Source organism: Tarenaya hassleriana, unplaced genomic scaffold, assembly GCF_000463585.1.
Source record: "Tarenaya hassleriana unplaced genomic scaffold, ASM46358v1 Cleome10, whole genome shotgun sequence".
In the NCBI taxonomy this organism is placed as follows: Eukaryota; Viridiplantae; Streptophyta; class Magnoliopsida; order Brassicales; family Cleomaceae; genus Tarenaya; species Tarenaya hassleriana.
The window spans coordinates 2,687,473-2,709,019 of NW_010960188.1; the positions used below are offsets into that span (position 1 = coordinate 2,687,473).

Consider the following 21,547-nt stretch of genomic DNA (forward strand, 5'->3'; position numbering starts at 1 on the left):
CCCCCCCCCCCCCCTCTATTTCACTCTATTTTTTTTTTTGCTTGTTTTGTGTTCTGGATTTCATCGGTTTCTTCAAGATTTGTGTTGGGATTTTGATTTTTTGTCTGTTCTCTTGGTTATGCTGTTTGTTGTCTCTTAGATTCGGTTGGCAGAGAAGGTGAAGGACTTCTTGATCCTTATGAACATTTCATTGCACCTCATTGCTCTGGAATCTCCAATGGTCAGTATTATGTATATTCCTACACCAATTATGTATCCGAATCAGACAAAAACATTGTCTAGTTATGTTTGTCGCTATAAGAACATCCAGAATTGTTTATTTCTGCTCTGAATCCAGTAAACTCACAGTCGCTTCTTCTCTGGGTGCTGAGTGCAGGAACCATTTGCTGTGACAGAACCAATTTCAGGTCTGATATCTGTATCATGAAGGGTGATGTTAGAACACACTCTGCTTCTTCTTCAGTGTTCCTCTTCACCTCCGTGGAAACGAACCGAAATTCTCAACTCAAACCCGAGAAGATCAAACCCTACACCCGAAAATGGGAGACGAGTGTTATGGACACCGTTCAAGAACTCAGTCTCCCGAGAAAAGATGAAAAAGCTTCGGGCTTTGGACATGTCTGCGATGTGTACCATGATGTTCCTGCTGTGTTCTTCTCCACGGGTGGATACACAGGGAACGTTTATCACGAGTTCAACGACGGGATCATCCCTTTGTATGTCACTTCACAGCATTTCAAGAAAAGGGTTGTTTTTGTGATTACAGAGTATCGTAATTGGTGGATGATGAAGTACGGGGATGTTCTTTCGCAGCTCTCGGGTTACCCTCCTGTTGATTTCAGTGGCGATTCAAGAACACACTGTTTCAAGGAAGCCATTGTCGGGTTGAGAATCCACGACGAGTTAACGGTAGATCCTTTGCTGATGCCAGGCAATAAAACCATCGTCGATTTCAGAAACGTGTTGGACACATCGTACTGGCCCCGTATCCGTAGCTTGATTCAGGACGAGGAACGGGAAGCAGCAGATAGAGCAGCAAATCAGACACTCTCCTTATCCCCATTGTCTGATTCTCTCGACGGGTTTAAGAAGCCGAAACTGGTGATTCTGTCAAGAAACGGATCAAGGGCGATACTCAATGAGAACCTCCTGGTGGAACTAGCGGAGGGACTCGGGTTTCTCGTCGAGGTTCTGAGACCAGACAGAACAACAGAACTGGCCAAGATCTACAGGTCCTTAAACTCGAGCCATGTAACGATCGGCGTTCATGGAGCAGCAATGACGCATTTCCTCTTTCTGAAACCCGAAACCGTGTTCGTACAGATCATCCCGATAGGAACCGACTGGGCGGCCGAGACATACTACGGAGAACCAGCCAAGAAGCTTGGCCTGAAGTACATTCCCTACAAGATCAAGCCCACGGAGAGCTCTTTGTACGGAGAGTACGACCAGGACGATCCTATAATCCGAAACCCTAAAAGCTTCACCAGAAGAGGGTGGGAATACACTAAGAAGATCTACCTCGAACGCCAAAACGTGAATCTCGACTTGACAAGATTCGGGAAAATCCTCTCTCGTGCTTACGATTACTCCATTCTCAGAATCACACCTCGAGTTCCTTCTTCACTCGCTGCATAATCTTTCATCACCTGCTTGTAAAAACCCTTTTGTCTTTTAGCTAATAAGTAGCAGAAGGATATAGAAAACATCAAAATTTTGCGGACACACATATATATATATGTAATGTCCGATAACCGGAGGAAACCGCTTTAACCGGATTTTGTTGGTTCGGTAGCAATGCCCAATTGCTCGGCCCATTTAACATATGAATCTACTGCCAATAGGCCCATGGGCCGAAAATTCAGGCTTGAATCTTTTCTTTTTTTAGTTTCATTAATTTTTTTTTTATGACCAATTTTGTAATACACAATCCATATGCATTTTTTTTATCCGGGTTAAATTGTATTTTATAATTTAAAAGCATGGTATAGTTTATAAAGGGTGAATATCAACCTATATTTTAAATTAAATTTGGGCAATTATATTTTCCTTCTTTTTTGGCATTTATCATTTTGGGATTGTGAATTCCAAGTGTAGCTAATATTGAAAACCAAAGTAGTTTAAGTTAATATAAACTACCAGAGCATTCAACTGTACTGCTTACTAATTCCAGAATCCAAATTTATGAAAAATATATTTATTCCCAATTTAGAAAATGTTTCGGGAAACCATATTTATTATTTTCCATTTTTAGTAAAGGATATTTCCAGAATTTAATCAGTACCTCTTTTATTCCTTCAAGAAAAGAATGACTTCTTAAAAAAGGATGCCTATATATATAGGCTATATGTCTGTGTGTGAGTTTGTTCATATATAAAAGATACGATAAAAATAAGCATAATTTCCCCCATTTAGGATATGACTAATTATAGGAGAGACATAGCTTTTGCTTCTGTTATCTTCTTCTTCATCAGGTAAGGCCGCGTTTGGCCACCATCATCATCATCATCATCATCATCATCATCATCATCATCATCATCATCATCATCATCATCATCATCATCATCTCCTCGTTCTTGCCAATCTTAAGATTAAAGAGTTGAATGTATAGAGTTTCAAAAGTTTTTAAAATTTTAAAAACTAAAAAAAATTAATAATTAAAATTTTGTAAATTTAATTTTATAAAAAATTTGTAAAACTATTTTAGTAATAAAAAAATCAAACTAAAAAGCAAAAACTTCATTTTTTAGATTTACAAATATTAAACCAAAAATAAAAACTATAAATTAAAATGTAAAAAAAATACTAAAACAAAAATTTCAAAATAAAAACTATCACCATAAGATATCTGGATTTCATTTTCTCGTTATATATATATATATATATATTCTTCTCTAATCAAGCTATTTTTTTTAAATCTATTATCAAAGTAACATGTAAAATATCTTTTTATCCAGATTTCAAATACAAACATGAGAAAGGGTATTCATTCAAATTTTTTCAATCCTTATCCGATTCTATTGAAGATATAATTAGATAAAAGAAAAACTTGAAATTTTCGAATTATAAAAAAATTGAGGATTTTACTTCTTTTTTACTAATTATGTTGAATTTCCATCTGAAGACAAGAATAGTAAGAAACCCCTAATTTTAGGGTTTTTTTTAAGGGTTTACTGCGGTAATAGGGAATAGAAAATAGAAAGAATCAACGAGACTCGACCTTGAAATTACCGTATCTACCTTGGTAAAAGAAACAACGGTAACATAGGGAAATAGGATTGAAAGTGAAAATAGAAGAGAGAGAGATCCAAACAAGGCCTTAAGGGTTTTTCCAAAAGAAGAAAAAGCCCATTCCTCCAAGCAATTAGCGAGGAACCAAGAATGGAAAATTGCCAGATATAGCAATCCTATCTGTCATCTCTTCTTTTTTTTTGCCCTAATTTTTTTTTGGTGGAATTTCCCATCCTTAGCCTCCCACAGAAAATCCTAATCAATTTCAAGCAACCAGTAGTAGTTATATACGGACACTTCCTCCCCCTCTGTTTGGCTTTTGCCTTCCTCTGTGTGTACATATAGAAAGAAGAACTTCACAGAAACCCCATATTCATCACCATCACCATCAGAAGATGGGGAGAGGGAGGATCGAGATAAAGAGGATCGACAATGTCAACAGTCGTCAAGTGACGTTCTCCAAGAGACGAAATGGGCTGATGAAGAAAGCCAAAGAGCTTTCCATTCTCTGTGATGCTGAGGTTGCTGTTATCATCTTCTCCAGCTCCGGAAAGCTTTACGAATTCTCCAGCGGCAGGTAACCGGGTTTTTTTTTTTCTTAAAAAAATTAATCTTTTCTTATGGGTTTTGGTTAAAGTCGTGATCTTTGTGCTGAGCAATCGAAATCCAGATATGGGTTCGGATTTTTAAAAAAAAAATCTGTTAATTCACCATATTTTGCTTGCCCATGTGAATAAGTAGCGGTTATGGATGAACCCTAACCGAAATTGTTCCTGGGGAATCGATATCGTGTCACCGTAACCGTTAGATACTTTCTTTCTTTGCTGCAACTGTCAAATGCCATGGAAGTGTCTTGGTTCAAACTTAAGGCCCAAGAAATCAAATAAGATTGGGAGTTTCACCCGAAAAACAGAGAATTGCAGAGAAATTCGTAGTTTTCTTTGTTAATAAGTCTGGGCCAGTTTAACTGATGCATGATGGTTTCGTTTTTTGGGGTGGGAAGCATGCATCAAACTCTTTCCAGATATGGCTACAGCTCTCCAGCTTCTGACCAGAGACAACAACAACATCAGCAACCGCTCCAAGACAACTATGCAGAGGTAGTAGTAGTAACATCCACTTCTCGTCCTGTTCTTGAACAATCTCTTGGCTTGTCCTGTGCGTGTTTACGATGTGGTCTGACTCGCCTCTGCTGTAACAGAAGAAAACTAGTGATTCTCTGAAGAGCGAACTCGAGAGGTTGCACCTTTGTTACGAGTATGCCCCCCCTGAAACATGAACTCGCCAATGTGTTGTTTTAGAGTATCTGTCTTTTGTTTGGTTTTCACCGGTTTTGTTTTGTTATGTTTTGCAGGAGAATGAAGGGGAAGGAGCTGGATGGATTGAACTTTTCCGAGTTGCTTTCTCTCGAGAACCAGTTGAATGAAGCCTTATTAAGCATCAAGGATCAGAAGGTGAAGAAAAAACCAATTCTAAGCTCGTCTATTTTACTGAAAACATATCAGAGTTAGCCAATTCCGATTCACGTTCTGACAGAAATTCCGTCTGGTTCAGACTCAGGTCCTGCTCAATCAGATTGAACGATCCCGGTTACAGGTAAAGAAAGAGTTCCTCGAAAATCAGGTTATCTTCTTGTAACATCCATTGTTGAGATGTAAACCTGAAGAACCCTTTTATTTGTTCACCGATCTAAAGGAGAGACAGGCCCTGGAAGAGAACGAAAGGCTACGCAAACAGGCAAGCCATCGGCCCTTCATCTCGTTCTTCTTCACCATACGCTAAATTCAAGTATTCGGCTTTTTCTTTCTGATAAGTTCTTCAACAATAAACCATCTTCAGTTGGAGAAGCTCGGGAGAAGAAGTACAGGACCACCATTGGAGTCAACTCTGGCAAACACAGTTTCACGTATGTTTGCTTCACTACCGATCCCGGACACAAGAATGGGATGCAACAGTTCTTCATCAGATGACGACGATGACAGCAATGATCACCATTCAGACACTTGCTTGCACTTGGGGTAACCTCTAAACCCTAACTTTTCCTTCTCACACCATTTTCTCTCTGAGAACTCAAACCAAAGCTTTCTTCTCGTCTTGTTTCTCAGATTGTCGTCGGAGTATAATCGGGCGAGAAAGATACCTAAGATCGAATCCATCTGCGACACCTCGGGCAGCCAAGTTGCTTCTATTTGATCTTTTTCTCTCTCTATTGTTAGGGTTTATCCGTAGAAATTTGTCGTTGTTTTGGACAGAATTTCAACTCAAAAAACAGAAGAAAACAAAAAAAAAAAAAAGCAAAAATAGCCATTTGAGAAATGATCATTGCTATGGTAATAGCGGTTCTTGAGCAAGGGCCAATGAATATTTTGAATAAGCCTCGAGAGTTACTTGCCCAGCAAGGCACAATTAACTTAAGAACAGGCCCAATAAGTTAAGGCCCAATAAATTTATAGAACAGGCCCAAAGCCTGAAACAATAATGGTTTCTTCCTGGTTGGAAGCTTGGAATGAAGAAGTGAAGCTTGAAAAACCTCATTAAAATCTCCCCCTTCTGGTCGCCGGAGAAAATGGTGACGGGGATGAAGAAGGCGGTGAAGAAGGGGTTGCTTGGGGGAATGAGCTTCGCCAGGGACGGCGGGGCAATCAACTGGTTCCCCGGTCATATGGCCGCCGCCACGCGCGCCATCCGCAACCGCCTCAAGCTCTCCGACCTCGTCATCGAAGTCCGCGACGCTCGTGTTCGTGCACAGTCCCACTTTTCAATTCTCCATTCATAGGCATCTGATACGTGGGTTTTGTTCATGTTCTTGTTCGATTATGCTGATTTTGTTGTTGTTTGGTAGATTCCTCTGTCGTCGGCGAACGAGGACCTGCAGCCTCAGATTTCTGCGAAACGGCGTGTGATTGCTCTCAATAAGAAAGATTTGGCGAACCCTAATATCCTCAATGTAAGTTTGTGCCTTGATCGGTTTACGACCGAAGGACCCATTTTGATTTCTCTTGTTTAGTTTCTGAAATTTCTGTTTTTTATGGCTTGTAGAAATGGACCCGCCAGGCAATAAAACCATCGTCGATTTCAGAAACGTGTTGGACACATCGTACTGGCCCCGTATCCGTAGCTTGATTCAGGACGAGGAACGGGAAGCAGCAGATAGAGCAGCAAATCAGACACTCTCCTTATCCCCATTGTCTGATTCTCTCGACGGGTTTAAGAAGCCGAAACTGGTGATTCTGTCAAGAAACGGATCAAGGGCGATACTCAATGAGAACCTCCTGGTGGAACTAGCGGAGGGACTCGGGTTTCTCGTCGAGGTTCTGAGACCAGACAGAACAACAGAACTGGCCAAGATCTACAGGTCCTTAAACTCGAGCCATGTAACGATCGGCGTTCATGGAGCAGCAATGACGCATTTCCTCTTTCTGAAACCCGAAACCATAGCAGGAGCTCTGTCAAGAAGGTGAGCTGATCTTCTCTTACATATAACATATGTGTGTCATTTTTTTTTTTGTTTTTGGCTGCAAGAGCCTGAAGCTCAATCTTTATATGAACATGAACAAGGTTCGTTTTCTAAAGTTTGAATTTTTTTCTCATGGTGGTATGTTCCTGATTGCTTATTTCCACGCAGCTTCTCGATCTGGTTGAGTTTAAACTTAAGGAAGTGATTGCAAGGGAGCCTACTCTACTTGTGATGGTGCTTGGTGTTCCCAATGTTGGAAAATCTGCTCTGATTAATTCGGTTCATCAAATTGCAGCAACTCGCTTCCCTGGTAAGATGCTAATATCTCAGCATATCGGTAGCATAGTGTTAATGGTCTAAAATTTCGTGCTTCTGAGCCCATGTATGCATTTTCCATTCAGCTTTTGAAAACCCTTTTGGTTTCCAGTAATGATAGGTTTATGGTGTGACTAATTCTTATAATGCTGAGCTGTTGAAATTGTATGCATAGTGCAGGAGAAACTAAAGAGAGCCACGGTTGGTGCATTGCCCGGTGTAACACAAGATATTGCTGGATTCAAGGTAATATTTTCTCTCTTATTCCCGTTTAACCGAGGCTTGTGGGAATGCATGCACTGCCTGTTCTTTAGGGATTCCACGGAGATCCATGTCCATTTGATTGTTTCATAGTCCATTTCTCATTTAATGGGCAAGAAATTGATTTGCTTGGCCTGATGATTTTGTCATCTAATCATGACTACTTCTGAAGAAAGTACAGTGAAATTTGTGGTGGTATCTTGATAACAGATTGCTCACCGACCTAGCATATATGTCTTAGACACCCCTGGTGTATTGGTTCCGAGTATACCTGACGTGGAGACTGGGTTGAAGCTAGCTCTGGCAGGTTTTTAATCCAATCTTTTACCTCAATTTTATTCTTTTTTTTCTTCCCATGTCTAGATTCTTTACCCCAAGCTGTAGATTTTGTCCATCAGGAGCTAACATAAGTTCATGCTGATCAGCAACATGTTCTATTGTGGGGCTCTATGCCAAAACTGTTGTGGAGAGAATAAGTATTCAATGAATTTTTTGGTAGCAAATACAAATTCTTAGTGTCTGGTTACCTTTGCGACCAAGTTTGTCTTCTCATTCTTCCATTGCAGACTGTAACCGGTTCTTTCGTTTTGGATGGCATCTGTCACATTACCCTTTTCTAGCTGAATATCTCCCACTTTCTCTGAGGAGTTGTTTAAAATCTGTGAATCAGGGTCGGTGAAAGATTCCGTAGTGGGAGAAGAACGTATTGCACAGTACTTTCTGGCTCTTCTAAACACCCGAGGCACTCCCCTTCACTGGAAGAACCTAGTCGAGGGAAGAAATCAAGAATCTTCTGGGGATCAAATTGATAAACCGAGCTACGACTTAAAGGATCTCCTCCAAAAGAAAAAGAAGCAACCAGATTTATCCGATGTTCATTATGTCGAGGTAAAACCCACCTCCTTCTCTCTCTCAGACTCACACACGTTCGTTTCCATGAAAATGGCTATGGTATGGAGATGGTTGGTTCTTTGTGATGTGCAGGACATAGTTTCGGAAGTGAAACGGTCATTGTACCTTACATTTTCAGAATTCGAGGGTGATGTAGAGGATGAGAATGACTTGGAGTGTCTGATAGAGCAACAGTTTGAGGCTCTGCAAAAGGCACTGAAGGTTTCTCACAAGGCATCTGAAGCTCGGTTGATGGTTTCTAAGAAGTTTCTTACTTTGTTCAGGACTGGTAAGCTCGGTCCCTTCATCTTAGATGATGTCCCCGAGACTCTAGGGTTAGGGTTAGCAGATTTGAATCACAGCTGAGAAAATTTTCTTTTTTCTTTATTGAGATTCAATGGAGTTGATCCAGTAACAGCAGATTTTGGATTAACAAAATTGAACAAGCAAGTCTCCTTTGATATGATATGATATCCTTCATTTATTTGCCTCGATGAACTCCCGGTACTCTTTCTTCATCTTCACACCAGAAACAGTCCTGAGCAAAGAAGTTCACCAGTTCCAGAATTCATCATAAATCAAAAGGGATCCTTGCAAGAGTTCAAGGAAAGGGAATAGAAGAATAAGATGAATGTACAGACCTAAGCATTTCCTTGTTCTTGAAGAACTGAACACAAGGAGTTCCCATGATTCCAGCGGCTTCGGCAATTTCTGGATCTTCCTCTATGTCGATCTCAACCAAATGGACGTGGCTATCGAATTCATCAATCACCTATGCATTATGAACATGAGAAAAAAAGGCACAGATCATTAGAGAACCTGTCCAAATATGATGAAATCATATTTCTGGAGAGCAAAATCTTTTTAAGACAACTGGGTGGTTGATACCTTGTTCAGAATAGGCTTTAGGGTCCGACAGGGACCACATGTAGGAGATGTGTACAGTACACAGACAAGCCTTGGACTCTCATGGTATAACTTTCTAAGAGCATACTGTAAGGATGAGGAAGGAAAACAAAAAGAGCTAAGAGGTGAGACATAATGGATTGAGATTCGGATTTCGGACATTAGCCGCAAGAAAGAGAAACCCACCTGGCCCCGATGCTTTGTATGAGTTATGTCAAAGCCTTCTTGGACATCTCGGTCTGTGAATTCTTTCTTGACATCCTCTGTATGAGGCTGTCGGTCACAAAGGGTATGAAAATGAATGAGTATAAGGCACTTTTTTACATTCTGGATTCATTGAAATTCCTCAAATTCATATACCTGGTGGAACTCGACAAGGAGATCGTTGCTTGCGAGGTATCTCTCAGCTGACAAGGCGGCTATGCATCCTGATCCAGCAGCAGTTATGGCTTGTCTCCATTCATGGTCCTATATTGACAAATTGGGAGAAATTTGTCAGACAAATGTGATAAAAACACCGACAAAGTTGGCTTTAAAGTTTTATAGCTTAACCTGCACATCTCCCGCTGCAAATACACCTTCAACCGATGTCTTTGCTGTCCCCTCCTCGACCAATACATAACCCGAGCTGTCTAGTTCGACTTGTCCTTTCAATAACTGGCTGTTTGGTGAATGCCCAATTCCATAGAACAACCCTTTTGCCTCCAGCTCAGTTTCCTCGCCCGTATCAACTCTTCTGACTAAAATTCCCGACATTTGTCCCCTCGTGTTGCTCACCACATCGACGGTCTCCGTGTTGAAATGCACTGTGATGTTTGGATTGTTGAATACTCTGAAACATTCGCCATAACCAACCTGTTAAAAAAACACTCAGGGTGTTGAAAAAATCCAACTTACAGCCTTGAAACTACACAGCACAAATTCCCAGTTTCGGTTTCTTCTGTCGTAAAACGCGAGAATGCACATACCCAACATCCGGTTTCACCACGAACACAATACAATTTGATCTATTTTGCTCCAAAACTCGAAGAACATAAGAGTAACATAGACAATGTTTTTTGATAACAGAACCCTGCAAGAACACTCACCTATCTTGCATTGCCTTGGAGGCTCTCAATTGGTCCCTACGGACAAGAAGATGAACATGACGGGCATATTTTGTGAGGTATAAAGCTTCCTCTGTCGCTGTGTCTCCACCTCCGACCACAGCAAGTACTTGCCCCTTAAACAAAGGAGAAGCTCCATCACAGATTGCACAAGCACTGATTCCCCTACTCCAGAATTCATCTTCCCGAGGTAGCCTCAGCCTTTTCGCTGTAGCTCCAGTCGCGTAAATGATGCTGTGGCACTTAACCTGAAAAATTCAACCCGAATGAGAGAGATAACAGTTAGAAAGAGATGATGCGTTTATACGAGCAGACGAAATTACAACTGCGGGCTTGCTCAAGTAATGTCTTTCTTACAGGAATCTACAGAGATTTGCAGAAGAAATGCTAAAGATGGATGCAAAACTACATGGGTTGGCTTTTGGACAACATACCAAGAACGATAATAATCACCTTACGTTCACTGCTTTTCACTGTAAAAGGAGCTGCCTTTACATTGAGAGCTTCGACATCTTCTGGATAAAGCTCAGCTCCCCACCTCTCAGCTTGCTTCCTCATCCTACCATCAACACAACCACATTTGCTTCAGACACTATCTCACTAGAACCAAACTAATCAGTACAATCTCTAACCACAACAGAATTCAATCAAAAACTATCTCACTTGATTCTGTTGTGTTTCTCACCTCTCCATCAAATCCGGACCGGTAATCCCGTCGGGAAATCCCGGAAAATTCTCGACCTCGGTGGTCGTCATCAACTGCCCTCCGGGAACACCGCCCATTTGATACCCCTCGAACACCACCGGCTTCAAATTCGCCCGCGCCGCGTAAATCGCCGCAGTGTACCCAGCGGGTCCGGAGCCTATAATCACCAAATTCTCCACAATTTCGCCTGAAATTCGGACCACCAACACAGCTCGATGACTTGGGTCTTCCAAGTGGCAACATCGTGAACTTCGAGGAACAAGCAAAAAACCACAGTTGTCGGACAGAGACAGAGCAGAACAAGTGAGTTTACCTGGAGAAGAAGGAGCGTCGCCGGCGGCGGAGGCTTTGAGGCGGAGAGCGGCGGAGCGAGAAACGCCGTCCCGGCGTAGGCGAGGCGTGGTGGTGAGAAAGAAGAGCGGAGGAGGAGGAGAGAGAGAGGGCATGGCGGAGCCAATTCCGATGCCTATCTTGGGAGACGCAGCCATTCTGCTTTCCAGACCATACGATACGATGATGATGTCTTAGCAGTTAAAAACCGATTTCTGTTGCAGCGCGATTGCGTTTCACGCGCTCCAGCATTATCCTCTGCCTCTCGCGAGTATGGTCCAACACATAAACTCGCTCTTTCTGTAATATCCACGGTGGGAATGATTACGGACCGTTCGATCTTCGGGTATGCTTCTTGATGGAAATTCGACGGTCGAGATGTTTTTATACAAGCTGAGACTTGATTCTGACTTGAATTTGACGATTTTGCCCTTTTATTGTTGGGCCTGAAATAGGTTTGACTAGTAGTGGTATCATGTTTTGGGCTTGTTTTGGTTTCAGATTCCTTAAAAATATCTAAAATTATCTAAATATATATGACATATAAATATGTGTCAAATTTGGTAGGATGAACGTTTTAACCCATAACGTGAGGTTTAAAGGTATTCGACTTAATAAGTACACGAATCAAGGATACTCGAATATTAATAATGATGAGATTGAGTATTAACGAGGCTAAGTTTTCGATCCCGAATCTGAGTTCAGATTTCAATTATTTTATAAAGGTATCGGAGGTACCCGATATATTTGTTAAAAATCTAAAATATCTTTTATATTTATAATATTTGTTTAAGTTATTCTTATTATTTACTAAAATACTTTTATTTACTTAATTTTTTTTATCTTCTAAACCCTTTATCTAAAAATTTCACCATTTCAAATCCTATCTTTTTTTTTAATTATTTTTTTCTATATGGTCGAGTCAACCATTCATCTCTCTCAAACTCTCATTCATATTTCTTCATCGTGCCCATTTGTATTTTCTATCTCTATCATTTCATAGTTCAGAATTTTATAAGTTGTATGATTTTGGATAACCATGAGTAGAAGATAAAAAGTCTCATTAAAACCGAATTACAAATACCCAGATTTTATAAAACCAAGATTGAGATAATATTTTTGTAAAATCTGTGGTGATAAAGACGAGACAGGATTTTCTAAAAATTGGGTATCCGACCCGTGATCGCTAAATGGACATCATACCAAATAGATACTAAATTAGTGTTTATTTGATATAAATTGATCAAATTGTGATATTTATTTATTTGGTAATTGATAAATTGAAATATTTATGGGATGAGAGATATTTTTATGAAATTTTTCCTGAAAATTTGGTGGATGAACGGTTCTATTCTAGTTTATTAAAAGAATTATAATTTACACGTGGAACATTATGATTCGTTCTGAGATTGTATTTTGGACCCGACTATTAACTCTGTTTTGGGGGTTTCTTCAAAAAAAAAAAAAAAAAAAAAAAAAAAAAAAAATAAACTACAGAACAATACATTGATCGGAAAACATCTTCTACGCTCGTAAGGTTTGGTAAATCAAAACTCAAAAAAGTAAAATACATTTTTACAACGGAGTAAATAAACAAAGGGGTAAATCGTACAGCTGGAGAAAACATCTAATTTACCTTCTTCTCTCAGTATCGTTTCTTAAGGATGGTTCTTCACGGTGATCAAATGCTTGTTATGAACACAACTCACCTCCATTTCTGTCATGTGGATGATGATGATCCTGCTCTGCAAGTTTCTTTCCTCATCGATTCTGAAACATTACCAAGAACGAATCTTTAGAAATCAACATGAACTCTGAGAGCTTTTAACTCTGCCTAAATTCGTGTAACGGGTCGATATGCTTTCTTGATGAAGCATGCATTACCGATCTTTTCTCTGATCACAGGACCGAACTCAGACCCTGCACTTCTTTCTCCATAGGAGATAATGTTGAGGTACATCTTGTTTGAAGGTTGAATGCCGGCATCGTTCATCCACTGTAAAACCTACAAATCCATCCGTGCAGAGTTGTTTTCTATGTTCTGTGGCTTTGTGAGAAGGAAGATGGTGGAAACCAAGATTTTGTGTGATCGAAAGCAAAATGTTTCGGTATCTTAAGATGGCAGGCAGTATAAAAAAAAGTTACCTCAATGTATTTTCTCCAGTTTCCAACCGCTAAAAGGTGTTCCAACAATACCGAGAAAGTATTGAAGTTGGCTTCAACACCCGATGCTATCATCTTGTAGAACAGCTGCGTGTCGGAAATTTGAAACACGATCTTGTGATGTGAATTTTATTATGCAATATGGATAGAGGAAGAGCAAGGCACAAAGTATATTTTGTGGAAAACATAAAGCTAGACGCACCTTCAACATTGCCTCAACTTTACCGCTTTTACCGAGAACATGCAACATTTGATTCGTTAAGCCAATGGAAAGCGAGGGCAGAGAAGGTTCTACCATTTCAACAAGGTCTCCTATTCTTTTCCAATCCTGCAAGCTGTGTGTTCATTTGCAAAAATGTTCAGCTTCTATGAGAAGAACAATGGTAAACATGTTAATTCTTTGACAAAATAGGAAATTTCTGCATACACCGGTAACATGAAGTAATTCTGTGGGGAGAAAAGGATGAATAATATGCATCTCAATACCATGATCAGTAGGTGAATAAACTTGAAGAATATAATTTCTCTTCATTCAGAAAAGCAAACTTATGGTAATCTCCCGATCCACGTTACAGAAACTTACGTGCTGCAGGCTGATAAGATTTCAAAGAAAACAGCACCATTGAAGGGCACTCCTTTCTCCTGCATATACTCTGCCAGGACAAAAACCTTCGATGGCTGACCTCCTCTATTGAAAGCTCTCATCAAAGCCGAGCATGCAATAGAATCTGGATCTACCCCATTTGCTTCCATCTCCAGGAAGAGTTCACAAGCCTTATCCCAGTTCTCTGGCGACGAAACAAAACATTTCCACGAGAGATTTCATATCCAGGGATCTTAATTCATTATAATTCAACCATATAAGAGGTGTTTAGATACCTGAAGCATTGTAAACACGTAGCATTGAAGTGTATGCAATTACATCAAGTTCGCAACCAGCCATTTTCATCTGGTTGAAGATGGATTCTGCTTCTGTGACTTGGCCCTGGCATTTACCATAAACAAAGAACAGGGGAACCCAACTCAGATTTCTCTCAAAAAGATAGATAATATATGTATGTCTTCTTCCACATTTGACCCTTAAGCACTTGCCTGTTTGCTGTAAGCACACATGACAGAGGAGTACACCTCCTTTGTCAGAGGAATACCAAGATCTCTCATCTCATTGAAGAACCTAAGTGCCTCAGTGTATTTTGACATACCACAGGAACCACTAATCAGGTTAGTGTAAGTAATAGAATCACATTTGACTCTCTTTTTCCTCATGGTCTCATACAATGCAATAGCCTTCTCATATTCTGTGGCATTCATATAGCTTTTAATCGCCGAATTATATGCAGCCGTATTGAGCTTTATCCCTCTCGACTGTGCGGCTGAAAGTACAGTTTCAACGTTTGCCTTTTGACCACATCGACTGCAAGCAGCCAGAAGAGTGCATATGGAAACAACATTAGGCTCAACACCATCTTGCTCCATCTGGCGGAAGATTTTGACAGCTTCAGCTAAAAGTCCATTAGATCCATAAGCATCAAGCAGTGCATTATAGGTAACGACATTCGGCTTTTGCTTTTCCTTTTTCATCATGAGGAATACCTCTTTTGCCTTCTCGGGTTGTCGTGATCTTCCATAAGAATTGAGTAAGGATGTATAAGAGACAACATCTGGATGCAAGGCACTTCGTTTTATTTCTCTAAATACCAAAAGTGCATTCTCACTCATTCCATGAGCAGCATATGCACCCATTAGAGCATTATAGGAAACCACGTTAGGTTTCAGACCTTCTGCAAGCATTGTTTCAAACACTGCTTTGCAATTATCTATCTCTCCCCTGACAGAATATACATGTATGATGCTCGTAAACGTTACAATGTCAGGGCGGCATTCGAACGGTTCTATTCTAGTTTATTAAAAGAATTATAATTTACACGTGGAACATTATGATTCGTTCTGAGATTGTATTTTGGACCCGACTATTAACTCTGTTTTGGGGGTTTCTTCAAAAAAAAAAAAAAAAAAAAAAAAAAAAAAAAAGACTCCCTCATGGAAGTGAACATTTCAATGGCTTGCCTACTTTGACCAAGCTTAGCGTGACAATTGATAACGATATTAAAGGTGGTGGTATCAGGACGAATATTGGCTCCTTTCATAAGCTCAAAATAAGATAATGCTTTTGAATACTGACCACCGTTCTTGTATGCTGATAGCACAATGTTGTGAGTAACTAAGTCAGGCCCAACTCCGTTATCTGTCATTTTCTTGCATACTTCCAAAGCCTCTTTCCAATTCCCACTAGAACCACAAGCGTTGATCAAATTGTTATAGGTTGAACGGCTTGGAGGGATCTGCAAAACCACAGAAATGTCAGAAAATTTGTCGGAAGCAACACGAGAAAAGGCCCCAACGCATAAAACGGAGAGAAACAGTATTGAGATTTAAAGAGAATTGTTGATCACAAATTTCCAGGGACCATGAAAGGTAATACTCTTGAAGCAGATTGATATTCCTATTTTACCGTATTACTTGCACAAACTGAGATGTTAAGACATGCACTGAATGAAATGATTTTACAAAAGCCTATGGTAATGGTTCCCACCCGATTATCGGGAAGGAGCCTCACTCCAGACCAAACAGAATCAAAACCAGATACTGGAGAAAAGCATAGTTACACACAGCTGCAAGCAACATGTCATCCAAGATATTCATCGCCCAACGCCATTGACCAGCTCGTCCATGAGCATTTATTAGAGCATTGTATGTCTCGGCATCTGGCTTGCAGCTAAAACCATGTAAGAAATGGCCCACAATGCATCAATTTCCGATAAAATTACAGAAGAACATATAACCGATATCATTACATAGCCATGAAGATATTACCCTTACCCACCACAATCACATCATGGTTTTCCCTGCAAGCATAAAATTCCCATTTCTTGGATGCTACAATTCAATTCAGATACGAGAGAAGAACACTACCACTAAAGAAAACAAGTACCTCCATTTCTGCATCTCAAAAAACAATCCACGAGCTTGATCAACCCGGTTATGCCTAGCATGCAGCCTTATCATCATATTGTACATATCGTTCCTTGCACGGTAATTCTTTTGAATCTTCATCCAATCGAAAACTTTCACGCATAGTTCAATGCTCCCTCTTTTCGTCAGCTCCTACAAAGCTCAAAAAACAAGCTCCACTACTCAGAACGCCACGTCCACGCACAATCAAACGCTATAATCAAACATCAATAACCCCAAAAATGCATCAAGAAGGTAAGAAAGAAACAGTAGCTTACACTAATAAGAACAGGGAAGTTCCTCCTCGCAAAGCGGCCGACCCACGAATTGAGAACACCATCGACGTTGTCCCAGCGATTGAGCGCCAAAAGCCGATCGACAACCTCCGACAAATTCCAATCCTTCTGGAACCGATCGTTCTCCACCCTTAAACGGTGCCGTCTCGGGATTTCCGTTTTCCTGAGCCCGCTCACTTGGACAGAGACCTCATGGACGCCGCGGTCATAGTCCACAGAGACAGACTTGTTCTCCTGGAACGCGGAAGAGGAGCTTCTCCGGTCCTTGCATATCACCGAAGCTCTGGGATTGTCGCCACGTGTACGCTCACACGCGCCGGCGAGCTTGAAAACGGTAGCCATTGTCGCAGAAGCGCCACGCGCCTGAAGAAGAAAAACGAAGCTGATGGATTAAAAAAAAAAAAGAAAAAAAAAGGGGGGGGCGTAAGTGAGCTCTCAAAGCCCAATTCAAGGCCCAATAAATTTTAGCCCATAATGGTTTCTTGGAATATTTTTCACCAAAAATAATCCCAATACCTCTCTAAGTCTCTCGCTTACTTGTATTATCTCCAAGAACACCATAGTGATATATAGACAGTTCCACCTAGTACGTATATATTCTTTCAAGTTGTAAATTGTTTTGTATACTCTGATGTGGTGCGTATATATATATATTCTATGTGTGTGTGTGTGTTCGGATGTACGTAGAGGCCTTTACACTATTTTTTAAGAGTTTTTTATATTAATGAGATTGTACTTACACTAAAGTGATTTATTAGAAAAATTAAATAGACATATACCATAAAACTCCTAAAAAACCTCCAACTTGCAAAAATATATACAAATAAACCTTTAACTTGAAAAACTATCATTCAATCTCCGAATTTGTAACTTGTCACTGAATAAAATCTCGAATTTGAAAATTATTGTTCTAATAAACCTTTGACCGGTTTGACCACAATTTCAGGCGATCAGAAATCTACATATTAACGGATTGCTGATGTCACCTTATACACGTTATCAATTTTAATTTAAAAAATGACATACGTATTGACGGATTGTTGATGTCATTTTTTAAATTAAAATTGATAACGTGTATAAGGTGACATCAGCAATCCGTTAATATGTAGATTTCCGATCGTTTGAAATTGTGGTCAAACCGGTCAAAGATTTATTAGAACAATAATTTGCAAATTATTATTTTATTTGTGGGGATACAAGAAATTAAATGATTAACAAAATCGAAGGAGAAGCACACGGTTCCCACTTCCCAAAGGAAATAGAAGCCACGTGTGCACGGAAGCTTCCAATGAGAAATCAGAAACGAGAGATTTCCGATCGTTTGAAATTGTGGTCAAACCGGTCAAAGATTTATTAGAACAATAATTTGCAAATTATTATTTTATTTGTGGGGATACAAGAAATTAAATGATTAACAAAATCGAAGGAGAAGCACACGGTTCCCACTTCCCAAAGGAAATAGAAGCCACGTGTGCACGGAAGCTTCCAATGAGAAATCAGAAACGAGATCCACCGTCAAAAATCAAGCATAGTGGGCCCACTAATTAAAACGCCCAAGCATCACGCGATCTCAGCCGTCAGATCACGGGGGCGAGGGGACATATTTAATGAGTGGTAGTAACTGCGGTCCGTAGGGGAGAGTATCACTATCCATACTGATACAGTATAGCATACATGTCTGGCATTTTCCTGTATTTCCCATTTAATACGGATCTTACTATAATAATAATAATAATAATAATAATAATAGATATTTATATTGTTTGAAAGGTTATGGGTGTTGCACCAATCGTTAATGGTAAATATTACTTGAGAACCACTCATATTGTTATTGTTAAACAGTTCATATACATATACATATACATATACATATACATAACATGTGTGCGTATATTCGGAGATATTCTAAAATTGAGCGTTTTTAGTAACAAAATAATATTGATATTTCAAACCTATTAATTGTGTTATCTAAATATGAGTTAAAGAAACGCGTGCATTTGTCTAAATCCAAAGGGGGAAAAAACCCGAAACTGCCATTTAAACGCATTTAATTGCGTTGAAAAGGAAAGGTGAATTTACGCGTGAAAACGAGAACAATAACATATGTGATGTCGCTCAAACTCTAATCCCCACAAAATACACAAATTAACTTAATTATTTAAGTTATTAATTACCCCTTTGGGCCTTTGGTCGATCATTTGATTAGATGTATAGATATGCCAAACAGGAAATAATACAACAATAATACATATATTTATATATGTATATTTTAATATTTAAACCAAAAAAATGTATATTTTAATAAAAGAAAGAATAAGAATATATATGTATATATATGATGGGATGCCAAAAAGGTGAATTCCAGAGCAAAGCCAAAAAAGCAACACGATCACCACTCACTCACTAGTCGTCGACCCCTTCCCCGCGCTTCTCTCATCAACCCCATCCATTTTCACACAGAGAGAGAGAGAGAGAGATGAAGACCTCAAGCAGCGGAAGCGGCAGAGGAATGGGTTTGCTTCTGGTTTTCTTCCCCGACCACGCCTCCAGAAACGCCTCCATTGCCGTCGATAACCCTTCTCTCCTTCCTTCCTCTTCTTCGCCGGCCGTGATCCAGCGGTCCCGATCTTCCGGTCTTCTTATGTCCAAAGCCCAATCCACCATCTCCATCTGCGCCCTCCTCCTCTTCCTCACTCTCTTCCTCTTCACTCTCTCAACTTTCGAGCCCTCCGCTTCTTATCCCGCCATCACTTCCCGGACCCATCGCCGGTTTCTTCTGAAACGCGATGTCGGTGACGAAATTAGAGATGCCCATGTGCCCCGATTCGCTCTCCAGGGAATGGGTGCTCTGTATTTGAGAGGAACCAAGGCCATGCGTGATTTGGTTGTTGCCCATGTCGGTTCCGAATCAACGGAGGACGATGTCCGGTTGTTTTTGCGGCTATTGCATCGGTCTGGAGTCACTTCGCGATGCGACGTCGTGTTCGTCTTCAGCTCTGCTCCGTCGGCTTCGAGTTTCGGTCGTGTGATCCAGGAAGAGAATGACTCGTTCTTAAGGCTTGTGGATGTTCATCGAAACACGAATTCGACGAATCGGGTTGACTGGGCATGGGGATTCGATGTCACTCGGTTCGTGAAGAACCATGGGAAGAAGGAGACATCGGAGCCCATATGGGGAAAGAAAGGTGCCGGTCACCGAATTGGAAACGAGTCGTCTTTGAACGAGACCGACACTCGCGTGCTGAGTCACGGCTCGGTCGTGGGTTTCGATGTGGGTGAGTTGGACCCGGAAAACTCGCTATCCGGGTTTGTGGATCGCGTGCCGATGAGCTTGAGGAGGTGGGCTTGTTATCCGATGCTTCTCGGTCGTATCAGGCACAATTTCAAGCACGTGATGCTTGTCGACGCGAAGAGCTCCTTGTTTCTCGGTGACCCGTTAACCCGGGTCAGAAACCGGAGCCCCGAATCGGTCTTCATCTTTGCCAAGCAGAGCAAGAAAAACACGGACAGAACTCAGCCAAACTCGGTCGTTAACCCAGCGATTCTGATGGGTGGAGCAAGAGGAATCAGGAGGCTGTCGAGCGCGATGCTGACGGAAATCGTGAGGACGACGCTGCAGCACAAGAAGAAGAACTCAGTCTCCGAGACGGCTGTGCTGAGTCAACTCGTCGGGAACGTGCACATAGCGAAGAATTTTCAAGTGGTCACGTCGAACGAGTCGGTGCCGGAAGCGAGTTCAGTCGCCGAGTTGAGGAGGAGAAGCTCGGCGGCACCACCGGTGAAGCGTCATGACGTAATCCAACGAGGTAATGGCAATCATGCTGATGTCAATGCGGTAATTATGAAACATATTTGTTCATGTGAATTAGATTCCTCTGTTTATATGTACTGTTAGAAGAACCGCACCATGTTACAAACAAAAATGTTATAGGAATTTATTTTGTGTAGAAATTTTTGAGAATTTTTTCTATATTTTTTTTAATGTGAAAGAAGTTGTTTAGAGCCCATAATCATTTGGATTTCGTCTTTTAGTTTGTATAAATATATGAATTTTTTATTTGATTCCAAATAAATATATTATACAATCAAATCCATTTAGTCGAGACATTAGAAAGCCAATTAGCTAACCCATAAAAACATTATTTGCATTGGAACAATCTAGACAACTGCATAGCTTTCACAACAACAAAAAAAATCCAAGACAAAATATAGAATCATATATATCACAAAAAAAAAGAATATAATAATCCAATATTTTTTTTTAAAAAAAAAGAGTTTATATAAAATGTAGAGGTTTAAACAATTAAACATTATAATGTATAGGTTTAAAATTCCATCTAACGTAAAAAATAACTTTATCTTTTTTAACGTTTTTTCAATGCAAAAATTGAACACATAATAATATTATAATGTTTAATTGTTTAATAGCTAACCAATAAATGTACAATAATAATTGGCTAGTATTTTTTTTTCGGTTGAAAATATCCCTTTTATATAGATTTATTGTTTATTTATTATGAAACACTAAGACAACTGCAATCCACTATGCAACAGTTCAGGGCCTAATTATAATCAATCACTGTCACAACCTATTTTAAATGTGTGTGTATTTAGTTACTAATCAAATAATAAACAGTGTGATTAGGCCCTAACTCAAAGGCAATTAACAGAGAACCAAAGAAATTATGACAATGATGAGTGATTCCCATTATTTTAGGGTTCGCTCTCTCCACTATAATTCACTCACATGTTCAAAGTCAACATCGCCACTCTAATTTTTTCTTTCTTTCTCAAATTATCCCCCATTTTCTTAAAATAAAAAAAATAGTTAATAACTTTACAAGAGAAATCATATCGAACCAAAAATTTTGGT

At 40.0% G+C, this 21,547-nt stretch overlaps 6 protein-coding genes and 1 long non-coding RNA gene across 8 annotated transcripts in view; 4 read left to right on the forward strand and 3 right to left on the reverse strand.

Annotated features, from left to right (window-relative positions):
• Positions 1 to 1,727, forward strand: part of LOC104802078 — a 2,563-nt gene extending 836 nt beyond the window's left edge. For both annotated transcript variants that reach the window (XM_010525524.1, XM_010525515.1), the window contains 2 exons: positions 140 to 220; positions 377 to 1,727. In XM_010525524.1, the coding sequence (XP_010523826.1) occupies positions 140 to 220; positions 377 to 1,638 (1,343 nt within the window). In that variant the 3' untranslated portion in view covers positions 1,639 to 1,727. The remainder of the gene's footprint in view (positions 1 to 139; positions 221 to 376) is intronic.
• Positions 29 to 423, reverse strand: LOC104802072. Its single transcript, XR_769982.1, has 2 exons — positions 347 to 423; positions 29 to 239 (listed from the first exon to the last, which is right to left on the reverse strand). It is a non-coding gene; the product is annotated as an uncharacterized LOC104802072 (long non-coding RNA).
• Positions 1,728 to 3,377: 1,650 nt separating the features above from the next.
• Positions 3,378 to 5,253, forward strand: LOC104804844 (agamous-like MADS-box protein AGL18). The gene is made up of 6 exons (XM_010529206.2): positions 3,378 to 3,808; positions 4,235 to 4,331; positions 4,433 to 4,488; positions 4,586 to 4,685; positions 4,768 to 4,827; positions 5,071 to 5,253. Exons 1-6 carry the CDS (start codon positions 3,627 to 3,629, stop codon positions 5,251 to 5,253), a joined length of 678 nt encoding a protein of 225 aa, XP_010527508.1. The 5' UTR covers positions 3,378 to 3,626.
• On the forward strand, positions 5,071 to 8,621 carry LOC104804852 (short integuments 2, mitochondrial). Its single transcript, XM_019204204.1, has 11 exons — positions 5,071 to 5,249; positions 5,337 to 5,968; positions 6,074 to 6,178; positions 6,271 to 6,285; positions 6,360 to 6,586; positions 6,631 to 6,688; positions 6,857 to 6,998; positions 7,179 to 7,249; positions 7,475 to 7,571; positions 7,935 to 8,152; positions 8,249 to 8,621. Exons 2-11 carry the CDS (start codon positions 5,798 to 5,800, stop codon positions 8,519 to 8,521), a joined length of 1,377 nt encoding a protein of 458 aa, XP_019059749.1. The 5' UTR covers positions 5,071 to 5,249; positions 5,337 to 5,797; the 3' UTR covers positions 8,522 to 8,621.
• On the reverse strand, positions 8,519 to 11,417 carry LOC104802064 (NADPH-dependent thioredoxin reductase 3). Its single transcript, XM_010525498.2, has 10 exons — positions 11,187 to 11,417; positions 10,853 to 11,060; positions 10,621 to 10,726; positions 10,150 to 10,415; positions 9,614 to 9,893; positions 9,422 to 9,529; positions 9,248 to 9,334; positions 9,044 to 9,148; positions 8,797 to 8,927; positions 8,519 to 8,693 (listed from the first exon to the last, which is right to left on the reverse strand). Exons 1-10 carry the CDS (start codon positions 11,359 to 11,361, stop codon positions 8,633 to 8,635), a joined length of 1,527 nt encoding a protein of 508 aa, XP_010523800.1. The 5' UTR covers positions 11,362 to 11,417; the 3' UTR covers positions 8,519 to 8,632.
• Positions 11,418 to 12,690: 1,273 nt separating this feature from the next.
• Positions 12,691 to 17,004, reverse strand: LOC104804858 (pentatricopeptide repeat-containing protein At2g41720). The gene is made up of 11 exons (XM_010529222.2): positions 16,657 to 17,004; positions 16,359 to 16,531; positions 16,037 to 16,142; positions 15,401 to 15,708; positions 14,459 to 15,263; positions 14,246 to 14,351; positions 13,950 to 14,154; positions 13,569 to 13,701; positions 13,349 to 13,453; positions 13,088 to 13,208; positions 12,691 to 12,973 (listed from the first exon to the last, which is right to left on the reverse strand). Exons 2-11 carry the CDS (start codon positions 16,478 to 16,480, stop codon positions 12,924 to 12,926), a joined length of 2,061 nt encoding a protein of 686 aa, XP_010527524.2. The 5' UTR covers positions 16,481 to 16,531; positions 16,657 to 17,004; the 3' UTR covers positions 12,691 to 12,923.
• Positions 17,005 to 19,028: 2,024 nt separating this feature from the next.
• Positions 19,029 to 20,571, forward strand: LOC104802092. The gene has a single exon (XM_010525535.2). The coding sequence runs from the start codon at positions 19,151 to 19,153 to the stop codon at positions 20,567 to 20,569; it is 1,419 nt and encodes a 472-aa protein (XP_010523837.1). The 5' UTR covers positions 19,029 to 19,150; the 3' UTR covers positions 20,570 to 20,571.
• Positions 20,572 to 21,547: the final 976 nt, after the last annotated feature.